Source organism: Vipera berus (assembly GCF_964194415.1).
Source record: "Vipera berus genome assembly, chromosome: 5".
Classification (NCBI taxonomy): Eukaryota; Metazoa; Chordata; class Lepidosauria; order Squamata; family Viperidae; genus Vipera; species Vipera berus.
The window spans coordinates 70389997-70408448 of record NC_138207.1 but is presented as its reverse complement, the minus strand read 5'-3'; the positions used below and the strand labels follow the sequence as shown (position 1 = coordinate 70408448).

The following is an 18452-nucleotide window of genomic DNA, read 5'->3' as shown; positions in this document are numbered from 1 at the left end:
ATGATGGGGATTGCAGTCCACCATGCCACGAAGGGCAGAAGGTTGGGGAAGGCTGTCGCGGGGACCTCGCAGGCCAAAGTGAAAGTCGCGTTTGAAGTCTCCCGCCCCCACCCCCACCCCACCCCCCCAAAAATACTTCCTTTTCTAACGAAGTACCGAGATTCCTGATCAGGGATTCCCCCCGTCCTCTTTTGCTTGATTTGCTGCGATTTGCCTGATAAACGCATCTCGAAATCTATTCTCTTTAGGCCTGGCTTGTGCCTGTTTGGGTTGACCTGTTGCGTGCATTTTAGAGAACTTCGTACATGCGTGTATTTTTCTTATTCTTACTCTTTCTCGCTTATCTTATCCTTATGCATAATACGAGAGGCGTTGTTCGCTGCTGTGACCTGGTTCTGTAAAAGAAAGAACTCGGGAAAGAATAGGGGGGGGGGAGAGAATGGGGGGGAAGGAAACCAGGATCTTTTTAAAAGAGAGAAGTCATTTCGAAGCAAGCTTTGGCTTAAAAATGTGTACTTGTTTGCTGAACGGTCTATAACCTCTGTTCCACACGGCCGAATAGCATTATATTGTAACTGTGAATGCGCATCGGAAAGGCATTAACTAATAGGAAAACGTACAGCCACGTTTCCTTTGAATTTTTTTTTCTGGCAGAGTGCCATTGATTTTATTGGTTGGAAGTCCCATGGGATCGATCGGTGTCCTCTGTCGATATTTCCCCAAAACTGGATCACCTCCGTTGGCCCCAGATCGGAGCGCCGAGTAGATGAAATCGCGGAAGTTCCTCTGATTCTGAGTTTGCCTCGGGCCAGCCAATGCTCATAAAAGCCGCCCCGCCCCCCTCCCCAATTCTTCTACAAGATTCCAACTAAATGAATAATTCCATAGGTGGCAGGGCCTTCTATTAAAAAATCAGCTCAACTGAGGTTTGTCCCAAGGCACCTGTGAGTAGCATGTCATTGGAAGTATGAAAGTGTGTTGGAAGAGTGTTAAATTAAGGGGGAAACGGACACTCTCTAGAGCAGGGGTCCTCAACTTTGGCAACTTTAAGACTTGTGGACTGGCTGAGGAATTCTGGGAGTTGAAGTCCACAAGTCTTAAAGTTGCCAAGGTTGAGGACCCCTGCTCCAGAGAAACAGTTTATTTTTTTATTTTTTTATTTTTTTTCTTTTTCTTTTCTTTTCTTTTCTTTTTTCTTTTCTCTGCCCAGAGGTCTTTTTCTTTCTCACCACCACTCACACCCCAGGATTTAAACTCCCAAGAAAATGTGTAACCTAAGGTCACAAGAACAGTGGCTTCCCAATGTTGCTTCTTGCGAGGACTCATTCTATGCAGGCAGCTGGGTTTGGGGGGGGGGAATTCGGATTTTGGAGACGACACCTGGGACACCAATCCAACTTTCTGAGTTGGAATAGTTAGGATACTGTGGGAGAAACGGAGAGAAAACACCAGCTGCCTGCAATTAGTGCAGGTTCGCATCCCACCAGGCTCAAGGTTGACTCAGCCTTCCATCCTTCCGAGGTAGGTAAAATGAGGACCCAGATTGTTGGGGGCAATTAAGCTGACTTTGTAATAATGCCGCTTGGGGTGTGTGTGTGTGAAAGCCCTAATAAGCAGGCATATACATAGAATGAAGGCTACTGCTAAGTTTGTAAGCCGCCCTGAGTCTTCGGAGAAGGGCGGGATATAAATGGAATTAAAATAAATAAAAAATAAAAGGAACCAACTAAAATATTGGTCCAAGTACTATAGTCACCTATTGGTCTTGATCTAAAGAAAGTATTTTTAGGAGAAGGGGAGGTAGAATCCGGAAAGTTGAATGGCACTTAGAACCAATAACTCTGCGGAAATTATAGCAAAAAGGACTTCTCTATTATGTGAGACACGTATCTAGAAAATGCTCTTTTCCATGCAGGGGAAAAAAAAAACCCTTGCGCATATTCACTATCCCAGATTTTGTAGCAATTGGATCTCCGCTTCACAGGTTATATTATTGCTTCCGAGACCGGCCCGTGGAAGGCAACAGGTTTAATGTTCCCACTCGCCCACAGTCGGGATACAACTATGGTCGGCGAGCTTGTTTTCCTCTGCAGTGAAGACCACCAGCAAGTCCAAATAGGTCTGCTGCAGAGAAGGTCCCTGAGGATGGGTTTCTGCACGAGTCCAAAAGCTCGAAAGACAAAACCTCTGGTTCCCGTGACCGACCCAGATTAGATCTCCAAATAGATCTGGTTTTACTTCGCTGTCGCCTTTGCACAATCTTTCTTTCTTTCTTTCTTTTTTATTGGTGCAGCTTTTTTGTTTTTTGTTTTCCTTTTTGGCTTCTCCTTCGTCTTGGCCTCCCCTTCTCAAGTCCTTTCCTAGCATTCACAACTCTTAAATATCCAGGAAGGGTGAAGAGAAGCTGTTGGGTTTTAATGTTCCACTTATAAAAAAAACACAAGGCTTTGTTGATCCCTCACGGGTTGATTTTCTCTTCACTCCTAGAAGTCAAGGTCTGTTTCCCAGAACTTTGGTGGGAAGGGGGGGGGGTGAACGCCTCTTGGGCCTTGGTATATTTCGGATTCAAATCAGTTCACTTTAAATAAGTGTCATTATTATTGCTGGTTGTGCCATCCTGGATGTTTTAAGTATTATTAGGCCGCTTTCGGATCCAGCCTTTAATCAGGAGCGCCAGCTGAATGCAGTTAGTTACAAAACTCTGGCAGAAAACCTCCAAGAAACCAGCAAGGATCATTTCTGAGTAAAAGAGGAAATATTAGTTAGTTTCAGAACTGGCCTAAGAAACTAGCCCTTGCCTAGGAAGAACCAAACAAAATTTCTTTAAAAAGTCAAACTATCGGAGGTTTCCCCAAACATCAGGCGTCGTCGGATGCACGAATTCGAGATATGCTTCAAGCTGGATCGGAAAGTTCGCTCGACTGATCTATTTGTGACCTTATTTTATTTTATTTTTTTGAATAACAAAGGAACGCGCAAGGAGAGATTCATACTAAGCAGTAAAATAAACTCTTGACTGAAAGGATCGACCAAGAGGAGCTTCGGAAAAGATCTCCCCTCGCCTTCCCTGGCTTGCTTTTGGAAAGTCGGGCTGAAAAATCGAGAGCGCGGGAGGCGGCGCGGCGGTTCCAATGTAATCAGTAGGGACGCGAAATCTGCTACAAAAAGGTATTTTGCAGGATAAAGATGAAGCATCCTCGGAAGCGAAAGAGAGACAGACTCAGAAACCCCCTCCAGATCAAACAGAAGACAATTTTGTCTGGAAATGGAAATGGAAAAAATGAAGGGGGGCGGGCAAGAAAAGGAAGCGGCAAATTCACAGAATCCGTTTGTGTCGCTCCGTTTCTTCTGCCGTGGAAAAAGACGCGTGAACGCTTTTTTTTTTTAGCGGTCTCAGAAAAAAGCAGAAAAGCCGAATGAGCCGCCGTGTGAAAAAAGGAGCTTTCATTGGTAAAAGTGGCTTTGAATAATGGTGCGAAAAGGTCCGGAGGACTTCAGTGACATAAACGCCGTACTTTATTAATTTTTTTCAGAATTTATTGCTTAAACGCAGAAGGGGGGAGAAAAAAAAGAGAGAGAAGCTTACGCCTAACTAAACTCCCATTCCGGGGGATTTATTTAATCGTTGGCAAGATAAATCAGCTGGTAAATTTACAGCCATTTAAAAAGTACCTCGACCGACTTTATCACAAAACCTTCAAGCGGCGTCGCTTTGGCTCCGCCCCCTCCCAGCCCCTGTGCCGTCTTCTTTTCCCCGCCTCCGTCCGGGCCGAAGGAGACGCTGGGCGGGCGTCGGATGCAAAGCGGGAGATGGAGGCTGCCCAGCCATTGGCTGAGAGCAGCGGCCGCGGAAGAGATCCCGGCCAATGGAAGAGCGCGGCTGGCAGGTGGCCGCGAGGTTATCAGCGCATCTTGTCCCAGCCGGCGACTCTCTTTCGCCGAGGCGTTTTCCAGGCGGGGAAGCTCCGCGGAGGCCGGCAGGAAGGGACCGCGCGGCAAAAGCCAGCCGGGGCCAAGTGGAGGAAAGGGCTCTGGCTTCCCCCACCCACCCACCCGCCGCAACATTGCAGGATTTCCAAGCGGGGCGCCGTCGGTGCTTTTTTTTAAAAAAGCAGAAAAGCCGCGGCCGCCAGAAAACTGGAGCGGGCCGGTCGGCTTTCTCCCGCGCTTTCTTTCTCGGCCCCCCCGCCACGCCCTGTTCTCCCTCCACCCCTGGCCCGAGAAGGTCCCACCCCGGGTGATCGCGGCTGGGCTGGCCCTCCTCGGCAAACGAGCGGGACCTGGGACGATCGTGGCCTCGAAGCGGGGAGCGCCCAAACTTGGCGACTGGTCTTGGTTCTCGGCTGCCGCTTTCTCCGCGCCGGCGGGGAGGCCGAGGGTGACCGCCTTCGCTTTCTCCCGAGTTGGAGGACGGCGGGCGGCGGGCGGGCGGCTCCCTTCTCTCCCCTCTCCTTCCCCTCCCCTCCCTCCCGGTCTTCCCTTCCCCCCGCCGCCGCCGCCCCCGTTTGATGCTCCCCAATGTTAGCCGTGGGGCAGATGGAGGCTAACCGCCAGGGCGCCTTCGTGCTCAGCAGTACGCCGCTGGCCGCGCTGCACAACATGGCCGAGATGAAGACCTCCCTCTTCCCCTACGCCTTGCAGAGCCCGGCCGGCTTCAAAGCGCCCGCCCTGGGCGGCCTGAATGCGCAGATCCCGCTGGGCACGCCGCACGGCATCAGCGACATCCTGGGGAGACCCGTGGCCGGCACCGCCGCCGGCAACCTACTCTCCGGCCTGCCCCGCCTGAACGGACTGGCCGCCGCGGGGATGTATTTCAATCCGGCCGCCGTCTCCAGATACCCCAAGCCTTTGGCCGAGCTGCCCGGCCGGCCTCCCATTTTCTGGCCCGGAGTTATGCAGGGATCGCCTTGGAGGGATCCCCGGCTCGCCTGTCCCGGTAAGGCGAATTTCGGAGGGCGGGCAGGGACGGGGAGGCCAAAAAGGAGCGGAGGCGGCGCGAGCAGGCAGAAATCCGAGGGGACCCTTTGCATCGGGGTCCCCTTTCGATGTTTACCGCCCACTGATTCGAGCGCCCGTTCGGGGTAGGGGCTCGCTTTACAAATGCCAGCTCCCAGCTTAGCGAGGGCTCTCCAGCAGCTCGGCTCCACCTCGCCTTGAGTGATTGCCCGGCTGGCAGCGGTTTCTAGGACATTTTGAACAAAAAGTGGCTCCGAGCCCTTCCTCTTGGACGGGAGGTCGCCGGGATCGCCCGGTAGCGGACTCCCTCGAGGGTCCCACCCGGCTCCGAGGCCCGCCGATCGGGCTTCTCTTGCTGTTACCTCCGAGAGTCCGTTGAGCCAGGCGGGGAAAGCGAAGGGGGTGGCGGCGGGGAGGCGGCCTTTCCCGACGCTGCGGGCAAAAGGTTTCTTTTCGATTCGCGCGACCGAGCTACTCGGCCTTCGTCCGCCGGGGGAGACGGCGCTTCCCTTTCCTCGGGTTTCTCCGCCGTGGGAATGGAAGGGGGCTGTCGCACTAGCGCGGAACCCAAGTCCACCGCTTCAGGATGCCGGTCCGAGGCCGAAAGGCAGAGCTGAGCAAGCGGCGCGGGTTTTCCTGCGCAGCGCTCCCCTTTCGGAGCTTCTCGAGGCGCTGATGGAGCTCTTCCTTCCCCTTCCCTCTCCCCTCCTCGTTTGCAGCCCAGGCTGGGATGGTTTTGGACAAGGACGGCAAGAAAAAACACTCCCGACCGACCTTCTCGGGCCAGCAGATTTTTGCGCTGGAGAAGACGTTCGAGCAGACGAAATACTTGGCCGGTCCGGAAAGAGCGCGCCTCGCCTACTCGCTGGGGATGACGGAAAGTCAAGTCAAGGTAGGGGCGCTCTTGGCCAGGGGGGCGCCGAGCTCGCCTTTCCGTCGTAGCAACAACTCCGAGGCAGGTTCGGACCGAGGGAGGGCCAAATGGCAAAGCAAGTTGCAAAATTCTAAATCTCCGGAGCTGCTGGTGTCAGCCGCGGAGGAACTAGAGGGGATGGTCTCCGAGGAAGCCGGAAGCCTCTTAGAAATTAGTCCAGGGAAAGTATGCCCAGATTAGCACTAGGCTCAGTGGGTTAGGACGCTGAGCTTGTCGATCAGAAGGTTGATGGGTTGAATCCCGAGTGCCGCTTAACAGAGTGAGCCCCTGTTACTCGTCCCAGCTTCTGCCAACCTAGCAGTTCGGCCAACCTAGCAGTTCGAAAGCACGTCAAAATGCAAGTAGAAAAATAGGGACCACTACGGTGGGAAGGTAACAGCGCATTCCCGTGCACCTTTGGCGTCTAGTCATGCCGGCCACATGACCACGGAGACGATGAGCACCGGCCCCTAGAGCTGGATGCGCGAGGGAACCTTTACCTTTACCTAGGATTCAAAGCCTGGCTTACATTTTGTTCGGGTTGTGCCAGTTTTCTTGGCGGAAACCCCTTTGCCTTGTTGCTGTACTTAATGCGAATGAAGGCAAGCTACAGGTTCCTTAGAACAAAATTAGGTTTCCTGTCAAAACCTTAGGTTTCCTGCTAGTCAGACAGCTCATATGAATGCACACAGTTCATTCCTGGGTGTCAAAAAAAAACAACACAACCCACACAACCCAAAGCAAATCTTGAACTTTGGGAAACTTTGATACTTATCACAGATCAACTTCTTCCTAGCATACTAAAATAAATGTCCATTGCTACTATTAAATAAGAAATAAAATATTATGACAAGGTTGAATGCAAGGACACTATTTTCAGCATTCTTTTTGGCTCCAAACTTACTCTGCTGCTCCCCCACCAGTGCCTGTTTCACCTTTTCACTCATTTCAGACTCAGTGAGGTAATTTGAAATGTTTAAGGTCTGGAGGGGGAAAGCAAGATATTCCTGGCAAGATGCAAATTATTTAAAAATGAGAGAACCTTTTTGGAAATAAAAGCTAAGCTAATTAATTGAATATTTGCCCCTAGCCAAGTTTGAGACGTCTTTTGCATTATAAATCCTCTCAGAGCTTTTCTTTACATGTTCAGAAAGGCAATTTCACCATTTTCTCAGGAAACAAGGAATTCAGAAATATTTTTGCTTAACGTGGGATTTTGAAATAAGAACCTGTTGAACTGAAAATAAAAAAGTTATATGCCAAGCCTAAATATGGCTTGGAACCAGATGCTTTACAAATTTAAAGATTATCTCTTCTTGAATATAGAAAGCCTCTTTTTAAAGCAAAGTTAGTGGCTATGAGTATTAGTTTTTCTAGAAGGCTGGAATTTCTCCCACAACTCTTGTACTATGGTTTTTCTGTGAATTAATTGTCTTGAAAACAAGAAAAATAGTCTTAAAGGTTGCCAGAAGGCCAGAAAGATACATTGATACTAACATGTCCTATGCTTTTAAGAGGCTGATGCATTTGTTCTGGGTGGACCTCACCCAGAATATCCATATTCTGAGTGAGTTTTTTCTTATTTGATTTATTTAGAAGAGAAAAAAAAGCTAAGTTTAAATAAAGTTAAGTTTTCAATTGGAAGATATTTAGATAGTATTAGCACCAATCCAGTGATTAATACCAAGATATCCGAAGAATTTAAACAACAAACAAACAAACCCAGGACTGCAAAGTTAGCAATTAATTCCAAAGGGGCTTCTTGGAAAGTAAGTTCTATTCAGTTCAGCTGGCTTTTGTTTCTGGTGAAAGTGGTTCATCTGTATTTCAAAGCTGCTTGCTGGGAGTTCTCCTTAAATCAAAGGGGACTTTATTTTGGAGTAAATCTGCTCATGGCACAATTGAAAGCCCTCCTACTTGAAAGCAGGGTTCTTGGAAATTTCCTTTCTACAAAGGACTAATTGGTGGTGGAATGAGTGAATGGTGTGACATGGTTTGGAGGCCTGTGCCTATGCACCTGCACATAGACAAATTGTTCTGCAGGTATCTTCTGCAGAAGGAGTGCAAGGCAGTCAGTTGAAAAATAATTATACCAAGTTCCAGATTCCAAGGGCAAAATGTGAATTTTTTTTTAATGTACATGAGCTTCCACCTAACCGTAGGACCCTAAACTAAATTTTCTTGGAATTGTGCAATGACTCAGAAAAAAAGACATAGCTTCACAAAAGTGATATTGACAAGTTTTTTATGTATACCAACACCTGCCCTGAATTGTTTTGATCTTCAAATCAGACTGCTGCACTATTTTAGCAGAATCCTTAATGTTAGGGCACTCAAAGTGGGATATAGGGAACCTATTTTAGGTGGCTCTCCTGTACAATACCTCCTAATGTTTGTATGTTTGCATAAAAATTCCTATTTTTGCGGCCTTGGGGTGCAACTGGTCATACTGGTGAGGGATTTAAATAGCATATGTATTTTGGAATAAGCAAAGATATTAAGTGGCATCCTCTGCCTTATGTTCGTCTTAAGTATCTGAAACCTATTTAGGAATAAAATGTACTGCTCAAATTTATTTATGCAAAACAAGCCCTGTTGCCCTTATATCTAAATCCCACTCAGACTCTGGCATTCTAGTTGTGCCCTATTTACAGTTGGGAAATCGACAATTTTCAGACTGGAAATCCAAATTCCAAACTAAGGAAATCATTGCTCAAATTAGAGGTTTGGGTTTTTTTAAAAAAAATGCATGCTGTTTTAAAAACAAAGAAACAAAAGAAACCACAACTCGTAAAATGGCAAAAATTCCAGAAGGATAGGGTATGCGCAATTCTACTTTGAGGATGTCAACTCCATGTCTCTTCTCTCTTTCTCTCCCGGAATCTTGGTTGGGTGAAGAGCTGCTTTTTTTAAAAAAAAAAGGAAATCCAAATAAAAAACTTTTAATAAACATTTAGTAAAAGTCATAACTTTGAGTTTCTCTCTATCCTCCCTCCCTTACTAAAATTTTAAATAATTTCATTTACAGTTTTAGGAGTTCGTTCATTTCTAGCTATTTAGGTTACTTATTATTATTATTTTTTTAAAAAAACACAATTCTATTGGCCAATCTTTCTACCAAATATTTGTGTCGCTGTTGAAGACACTGAAATCCGGAGAACCCGAATTACCACCGTCGAGGGGTTTCCTCCCATTATTCTCCTCCTTATTCCCAGCCCACAGGATCCCGTTGCAAACACCAGAGCGTGAGGGTGGAAAGAGGAAGGCTAGCAAAGATCGACGTCTCCCTTCCTCCCTTTCTTGAGGGACTCGCCTCTCCCTTCCCCGCTCCCCACCGTCGCCAGCCCTCGCAAGCAAGGCCGCTTTTGCTGCGAAGCGACTTCGGGGCTTTTAAGTCTTCCCGAAGGACGGAGGCGCTCGGAGCTGCAACCTTTCCTCCAGCGCGGCTCCTTCCAGCTGCCCTGCGGGCCTCCTTGGCCATTTCAGAGAGGGTGGGGAGGGGGCCTTCTGGGTTACTTCAGGGCTCCCGCCGGCTTCGCGCGCGAAAAAGGGCGAAGGGAGGAGGCCCGGCGGGGGAGATGCCACCGACGGCTCCTCAGCACTTCCAGAAAATGCGGGGCCGGGGTGGGGGAAGGGAAAGCGGGGCTTCCGACTGGATTTGGTTGAAGCTTAGGAAAGGGGAAGGACCTCTCCGGATCGTCCTCGGGAGGCAACAGGCGGCTGACTCTAACCCAGGGGTCTTCAAACTTGGCCCTTTTATGACTTGTGGACTTCAATTCCCAGAATTCCTCAGCCAGCAAAGCTGGCTGAGGAATTCTGGGAGTTGAAGTCCACAAGTCATAAAAGGGCCAAGTTTGAAGACCCCCTGCTCTAACCCGTCTCTTTCTCTCCCCTCCCCGGCCCAGGTCTGGTTCCAGAACCGGAGGACGAAATGGCGGAAACGGCACGCGGCCGAGATGGCCTCGGCCAAGAAGAAGCACGACTCGGAGACGGAGAAGCTGAAGGAGAGTTCGGAGAACGAGGACGACGACGACGAGTACAACAAGCCGCTGGACCCCAATTCGGACGACGAGAAGATCACGCGGCTCCTCAAGAAGCACAAAGCGGCCGCGGCCGCCGCCGCTCCCCTGGCCCTGCTCAGCCCCTGCAGCAACGCCTCGGACCCCTCGTGACTGCGGCCCGTCCCTCGCCCGCCCGCCCCCTCCTTTCCGCCGCCGGCCAAGCAGGGTAGTCGACGCCAGCCAGCCCCGGGACTGGCCACCGCCGCCGCCGCCACGTCGTGTACAGCCCCGCACGTCGGGGAAACTCCTTTCTGTATATGTATATAAATATTATCTATTTTTACCGAATAAGTTATGGCCGTGAATGGCCGCCCTTTCTCTTCGCCGCTGTCCCGTTGCGCAGGAAGGAAAGAAGGAAGCTTATGCCGGCCTCCTCCGTGGGGGTAACGCCTGGGTTTCTCCGCCTTTCGCCCCCAGCCCAGCCCAGCCCCTTCCCACGCACCCTCTCCTGACTTCGGAAACCGGAGCTGTGGGTGCAACTCGAAAGAAAGTACGGCTCGGAGCAAGCCGGGCTGGGCTGCGGCCGGGCCACGTGGCCTTTAAGCGGGATTCGCGAGGGCTCCGCAGCGCGTCTAAGCCGAAGGGCAGAGGCTTCGCTCAGGCCTAGCCGCCAGGCCAAGGACGGTCCCTTCCATCCGGGACTTGCTCCTGAGAACCGGCTCTCTAAAAGTGCAGGGCTCCTCAACCTTGGCAACTTTTAAGACTGGCGGACTTCAACTCCCAGCAAAGCTGGCTGAGGAATTCTGGGAGTTGAAGTCCACCAGTTGCCAAGGTTGAAGACCCCCTGCTCTAGTGTCACCCTAGACCAGGGGTAGGCAACCTCGGCTCTTTTATGACTCATGGACATCAACTCCCAGAATTCCTGAGCCAGCCTGGCTGGCTCAGGAATTCTGGGAGTTGAAGTCCATGAGTCATAAAAGAGCCGAGGTTGCCTACCCCTGCCCTAGACACCCGAGTAGGGAGCAAACCTGCCTCCCTGAAGGGGACTTTGTCTCCAGTTCAAAAGGAATGTAGGGTTGCAGATGTTTTAACAGGTCATTGATTTTGGCCATACTTGATTGCAGGGTTATATTGGTGGCTCCATCAGCGCTGACTAAATAGGTAGGAGGTTGAGCCTCACCTATCCCAGAAGAGCCCCAGGCTGCATAACTTTGGGCTAGGTCAGAGGTCTTCAAACTTGGCAACTTTCTAAGACTTGTCGACTTCCAACTCCCAGAATTCCTCAGCCAGCCCTGGCTGGCTGAGGAATTCTGGCATTTGATGTCCATAAGACTTTATTTGCGAAGTTTGAAGACCTCTGGTCTAGGTGTATCTGCACTTAGTTGAAGCCTGTTTAATTCCTGGGATGTCCTGTGCAAAGTAACTGCTTTAAATGTCAACCATAGCCTAAAACTTTCATCCCATTGGATTCTAGTCATTTGGAAAGAAGGGGGTCCATAAATGCTGCTGGGATGTCAATGGCCTAAGGATGGAGTAGCTGCTGCCTTTGAAATTGTGATTTCCACTCCTCCATCCCCCCCCCTTTCCTGCTCCTAACAATCAAGCTGTTGTTACTGTTTTGTATATGAGTGGAGGATACCAGCTCAGCTGTGTATATAGAAAATTACAGATTTTTTTTCATGTATATTTCTAGTGTAAAAATGAAAAGGTTTCTCTTTTTTAAATGTTGGGTTTGGATGGCTTCACTTCCTTTGATTTTGTTTTGTTTGTTCTAAGAGAGTGTAAAGGGAGAGAGAACGGCTTCACTTGATTTTCAGTTGCTTTCTGACTCCTACTAGTTGGAAAGGCTTTGTATAAATCAATAAATTATTTAACAAGCTTTTCCTTTGGAAAATATCTGCCCTTGGAGTGTGATGGAATGATGTCTGTCTTGGGCTTATTTCACTGGAGGTTTGTGGGCCAACTCTTTCTTATGCACAAACATCACTTCTTTGTAACATTTGCTGTTTCAGTGGAAAGATTTTTGACGGATTATTTTTATAGAACAAGGAGCATAGAATTGGTCTTGTTACTAGGCAGAACACTCTTCTATTTTAGAAATAGAAATAAAGAATACAGTACCAGATAGTTTCAAAGCCTTAACTTCCACTTCAGTGGATAGTTCCATATAAAGCTACAGTCTTGATTTATTAGAGCTTCACACATTTTATTTATTAAATATTCAGTCCTGGAAGCTTGTTTGCTGTGAAATGAAACTTTTCTGGACAATTTTCCCCTGATTAGATGCTACTTTTAAACAACTTCCCATTAGAAAAATGCTTTACTTATGGAGAATAAGTTATCTGGGTACTTGAATACTTGACATATTTCTCAGATCAAAGCCATACAAAAGAAGGAAACTTTTAGGTTTAATATAAGCATGGCTTCCCAATGGTAATATGATATCACAATCTATCATCCTTAATAAGTCTGTAAATTGTTGTCCAAAAGTATTGCCAGATGAAACTTTTTTTTCCTTTTGGGGAAATTCAGGATGGCTAAATATAGGACCATCCTAAGGAGAGATGCAATTTCCATGATAATATCAGCTACTAGAAAACATTCATCATGCTGAATCTCTCACTTATTCCATAATTATGAAGACACAGCTGTTTTAGTCAGAAATATTTTCAGTATGATAGTATGATCTGGTCTTTGGCTAGCCACTTTACATAAAATCAGTGGACGAGGACATAAAAGTGAACAGAATCAAGACAAAACCAAAGTTGGATTATCTCAAATTAATTTAACTTTAAATCAGTACATTTAATATGATTGCTTCTCATGGTCGTATCTTTTGAATGGGTGCTGGGATCTACACCCGGGGTTTTCAGGAGACACATACAGAACACATGAAGCAGGAAATCTCCCAGGAGATTTCAGTCAGTGTAAACAACTTGGTGTAATTCAGGCTAACTATCATTCTCATTCTGGCTTGATGTACACTGGGAGTTCGAATATTTTGATGGATCAGTTAGAAGAACAAGTCAAACAAGGCACGTTTCAAAGAGACAATGCTGTATGATCCAGTCATCTTAGATTGCAATATTGCTGTAATATGAATGTTACTATACTCGAAGAGACTGCATCAGCTTCTATGAGAAATACGCCTTTTCATGCAAGTACTGTAGTTCCAAAATAATATAGTCCTTTAGTCATAATGCAGAACTATTAATGCTGTTTGATTAGACAGCAAAGCACAAATAGGAATGGAATGAAATGTGAATACATTTTCTGACTTTAAGCTACTTTAGAGCTATAGCTTCAAACATGTTGCTACAGGATTTTATGTATACCTACAAATAATATGAAATGATACTTGGAGGTTTTGGGTTGCAGTGCTGAACGTGCTTATATGGGAATATGTCCCCTTAAAATATGAGAAACTAACTTCTGAATAAGTTATATGTATAGTCAGTGCTGCATAATCAGTTCTTTGGTGGAAAGTGTGTAGACTTAAGAAAATGTTAGAAATTGCAAACAAAATAGGGTTAAGGCCTATCAGAAGCTGTTTTCTGAGTTAGCAAACTCAGCACTGGGCAGAATGCATGATAGCAGATAAGCCTGATCAGATTTCAGCGGGAACAAAGTTGGTTTATTTCAGCATTTGATAAACTGTGCCTTCCATAATTTGTGACTTTAGGCAGGTTACATCAATGAATTTTTTCAAAGTCAAAATGTAAATACAGTACAGAACCAATATAACAAATCGTGGCCAACACAGTGTCAAAAACAGTTTCCTGTTGGAGGCAGAAAATCCAAAGCGGTAATTCCAATAAGAGTGGTGAAACCAATAATAAATTATTTTCCCCAAGAACTGCTGCCTAAGGTAGCCCATTTCACCCTTCTTGGTGGAAAAGTGGGGCAAAACATGAGCATTTTTGCTCAGTTCAAGCCTAGTTTTAGTTAAAGATTCATATGAAAAAAGCAGTTAATATTTGTAGCGGTTCCATTTTCATAATTTTTAATAATGCTATCAACAACAGATGATGTTTATTTCCCTTGTTTTTACAAGAGCACTCAGACCTATGCATTTCTAACACAGTGAGCTATTTAAATTGAACCTATTCATGCTTATTCAGAAGATCAACAGGCTAAAATGTACTCTGAGGTAAGTATATATATGGATAGTACTTTTAATTATTCATTTCACAAGGTTTTAAATACATAACACCATTAAGCTGAACAGATACATTTCTGAAGAATGCAGTTTGTTTGTTTGCTTGAGGTATTTTTATAGCAGCAGTGAAGCATATTCCGGGCACAATTGGGAAGAAAGCACTGAAATATAACATAAAAAATTAAAGGAATACAAAAATATCATAAGGTCTATGCAAAGTAAGGTGCAAGATTAAAAGGTTATTTTTTAAACGTCAGTGAAAATGAAGATAGATTTCATATAAAAATGACAGTTTTATTTATATCTGCCCGACTCTAAATACTACATACATATTATAAAAGCAGAATATCATTTTTATCTGAATAAATAGGAATACAATACAATGAACCTTTCTCCTAATTGTGAGAATTTTGTTTAAGGGAAAAAAAATCCACCCATCTAAAATAGGGCATTAAGCTACCTCAAGTGTTGTAAAATATGCAAGCTTTTCAGATATACCGATGTCTTCATCAGAGTAAATTTTGAAAGCAAGTTGGAAAGGGGACAAGGAAAGATGCTATAGTGAAGAACAAGGGGAAGTGTTCCATAGCTGGAATGTCACTACTGGGACAGCCAGTTTTTAGGTGGTGGCTCCATCTTTGAAAGTAGACAGGGATCTGACATGAAATCCACTAAAGCAACCTGTGGTAAGATGGGTGGCCAATGCATTTGATAAATAATTATTATGGTTGATATTGTGTGTGATTATCTTATGGTGGCTTACTAATTGCTTTCATTTTAGTCACCGTTATCCTTACCTTAGTTTAGATCAGAATGGCCTTTTGAAACTTCTAGAATCACTTATTCCCATTCCTTCCTTCCTTCCTTCCTTCCTTTCTTCCTACCACAAAGCATCACCAACATCTAGCAACTGCTACAAACAGGTGAAGTAACCAGTAAGTAATGCAAGTTGTAACTGTTACAAAATGCTGCGCAGTTTCTAGTCCCTCACCTACCTGCATGGGCCAACTTCAGCCAACTGCTGCCTCCTCTAAAAATATAAGTGTGGCTTCATGAACTCCAAAATGATGTCTTAGGCTGAGCTGTATTGTGATAAAAAGCTTAAACATTTTCCCACCTACCCAGTCTTTGGGGATTGTCACATCCTGGAGATCCCTATATTTTTCAGGCAATAAAATAAAATAAAATGCTCCATTCTCCCACAACGGCTATGTATGTGGCTCAGGAATAGTGCTAAATTTCATGCTGAAAATGCTGTTTTTTTATGAGAAAGCTACATTTTAAGCATCTGCTGGATGTCAAATATATTAAAATTTTCTTTTCCCTAATGAGGCTCTCTTTAAGATTCACAATTGCCTTATAATATCTAAGAGGTTAGTTTTCTTTTTTTGTTTCTTTTCTGCTGTATTTAAAGTAATGAATGCAAATATGGCCCTTGGGAGGGGCAATTATTCTAGACGAAGGAGCAAAGATGCAATGCTGTTTGGACTGTGTAGAAGCACTGAATTAAACAGAAGGAGACAGCCCACGTGTTCATTATTTCTGCACAACATGAAAATATTTTCACTTCCAGTAACGTTTTAGACCTGGGGTGAAAAAAATCACACTTCAGAGGAAGATTTTATGTAGCACTCATTGGTAATTGTGTGGGTTACATCTCTTCCAGAAACTCTTCCTAATGTTTTCTCCATGAGCTCCAGTTTTATCAACAAACCTATGAATTTGGTTGGATTGCAAGACAATAACCACACTGGCATATGGCCCAAAGGCTTTGTGGCTGACTATGGACAAATACCTGAATCTCCCCAATTGTAGCCAAATACTCACCACTACAGTACACATATATTTTAAAATGCCCCTCCCTCCCTTTAAAAGAGAAAGTTTATTTTGCAAGAAATAAATTATTAGACTGAGTATTACAGGTGATAACAGTATATGATGTAGGAGATTTTTCATTCTCCAATTCACAGTTCAGGCCACATATAATTCCTTTGGCATTAGACCCCCATTGAGACCAATTGCCAGGGTGGTAGTTTAGTAGTGTGGCACATTGACAAGTAGAAATCCCTATGTCCCAGCCCTACCTAAAAACAAGCAGAACATCTTCCAATTAGTACAATCTATTTTGCACTAGGTCAAGGGTGTCAAAATGCTGGACCGTGGGCTGGATGCATCACGCGGAAGCCGCGCCCACCCCACCTCAAGGGGAAAAAAGTCACCATACGTTGTGACACATCACGTGATGTGGCAAGTTGATGTGGCAAGTTTGACACCCCTGCACTAGGTGAATCAACAGCCTGATATACCTTCATTGCTCTGTATAGGTTGGGATATTTTCAAGGTATCTATGGAAACAGACTGTATCTAAATGTCTCTTTAACACTAGGTCTCAAGAGCACCCAAAGTTGCTCCTATACTGTGCAGCACTGGGACTTACAGTAATATTACTCATAAGTTTGAACCAACACCATATTACACTAGCAGAAGCTAACTTAGGCTGCCTTCTCTTTAATATACAAATATGAGCTGTAAAGCAAGAAAGGAGACACTTTTTATATCTTCATATATTTTCCTATATTTAAGGGACGCGGTTGATCAGATGTTTGGCAGTTTGGCGGGTCGAATCCCGAGTGCTGCGTAACAAAGTGAGCGCCTGTTACTCGTCCCAGCTTCTGCCAACCTAGCAGTTCGAAAGCACGTAAAAATGCAAGTAGAAAAATAGGGACCACTATGGTGGGACGGTAACAGCGTTCCGTTTGAAACGGAGATGAGCACCAGCCCCTAGAGTTGGAAACGACTAGCATGCATGTGCGGGGGAACCTTTACCTTTATATTTTGAAGCTAAAACATGGAAACAAATTGGCACTTAGCTCTCCAGCAATTAATGATCCCTCAGAAAAATCTGAAAACCACACAGCCCCTGTCCGGCAGGAAAGCCCAATTTTATAAGTTATCCTAAAACTAGTATTTGGCTCCTGTGACCCTCTAGAAGTTACTATTTTTCAGTTATTCAATTCTAAATATGCTGTACACATTGCTGGACTTTGTAGCTCAACACCCAAGTCAGGAGGATTGCTTTGGTTGTTGGTTTAAGCAACGGAAATTTCAGATCAAACTTTAGACCTGAGCAGGCCTGGATAGGCAGAACTCCTTGGCCAAGCCCATCCTCATCTTCCTAATTTAAAGTATAATTTTTTGCAATAATGACCACTCCTTTTCCCAAAGTTGACCAGGTGTAACCCAAGCCTCTAGCACAGACATGTCAAACACAAGGCCCGGATCCGGCCCACGAAGTGGTTTCATGTGGCCCGCAAAGCCATCCTGGAAACAGTGAGGGAACGGCCCCCATTGCCTTGGCTCTGGCCCAGAGACCCTCCTCCTGCCAGAGACCCTCAGATCTGTCCCACTCCTGCCCAGGCCCCCATAGGCACCCTTGATTCGAACGATGTAGAGCTGGCCATGCCCACCCAGTAGGCCATATGCACTCTGGCCACGCCCACCCAGTAGGCCACGCCCACCCTGGCCATACCCACCCGGCCCCCTGAGGGCAACCGCAATGAAATTGAGTTTGACACCCCTGCTCTAGCATTACTCTCAACATGAGTTAACCAACCACTAGTTTCAGCCTTTCTGGCCCTTTTCAAAGGCTGAGAGCCCGCCCCTTCCGGAAAACCTGACACTGCGGCACTACAGGTCTTCTGGGAGGGCTCCGCTTCTTAGGGACGCGCTGGTATCTTTTGCTCCCGGCTTCTCCTGGAGGAGGGGAGGCTGCGACTTAAGGGGAGGGAGAAAATGGGCATCTCCGGGGCAAAGCATTTTCCTCGAGGCCTGGTCCGGTGCCCCCCGATGGTGAACTGGAGGGAGCCGAGGGAAACCTGCTTAGGAAGACGCGGGGGTTTCTCATTCAGCAGCAAGATCGCCTCTCCGGTCGGGGGGCTTCTTGGTCGGACCCGTTAACTTGGATTTGTATCCACCGCAGAGGAAAAGACGGAGCGGCGACCTGGCACGTGTAAAGGGCGCCGAGTTTAGATGGTGTAGTAGAGCAGCTTCCCCCACCCCCACCCCCACCCCCACCCCCAATCGTCGAGTCTCTCAGGGGTGTTGGGACTACAACTCCCAGAATTCTCAGCCAGTCTTCGGCCATCCCGGGGAAATGAAATCCAATACACCTGGGAGGGGAGCACAGTAGAGCAATAGTGGTCCGGGCAGATCAAGAGGTTATCCAAAGCTGCCTCCTGCGGGAAACCTGCCAAAGGAAAGGAAAAGAGCAGAGATGCTTCCTGCCGCCGTTTTAGCTCTTCTCACGAGCGTCTCTCCTCGTGGTGAGAAAGGCTGGCCGGGCAGCTTTAAGGGCCAGCCGTGCTATTAACGCTTTCTGTTCCAGAAGGAGCCTCCCCCGCTCTTACCCGTGGGTTACGTAGGG

At 46.5% G+C, this 18452-nt stretch overlaps 1 protein-coding gene across 1 annotated transcript; it reads left to right on the top strand.

The window, feature by feature from the left end:
* Positions 1 to 4518: 4518 nt before the first annotated feature.
* NKX6-2 (NK6 homeobox 2) lies at positions 4519 to 10041 on the top strand (the record flags this gene model as incomplete). The annotated part of the gene is made up of 3 exons (XM_081328443.1): positions 4519 to 4936; positions 5676 to 5848; positions 9775 to 10041. The coding sequence occupies 3 exons, from the start codon at positions 4519 to 4521 to the stop codon at positions 10039 to 10041; spliced, it is 858 nt and encodes a 285-aa protein (XP_081184569.1).
* Between the last annotated feature and the right edge of the window lie 8411 nt (positions 10042 to 18452).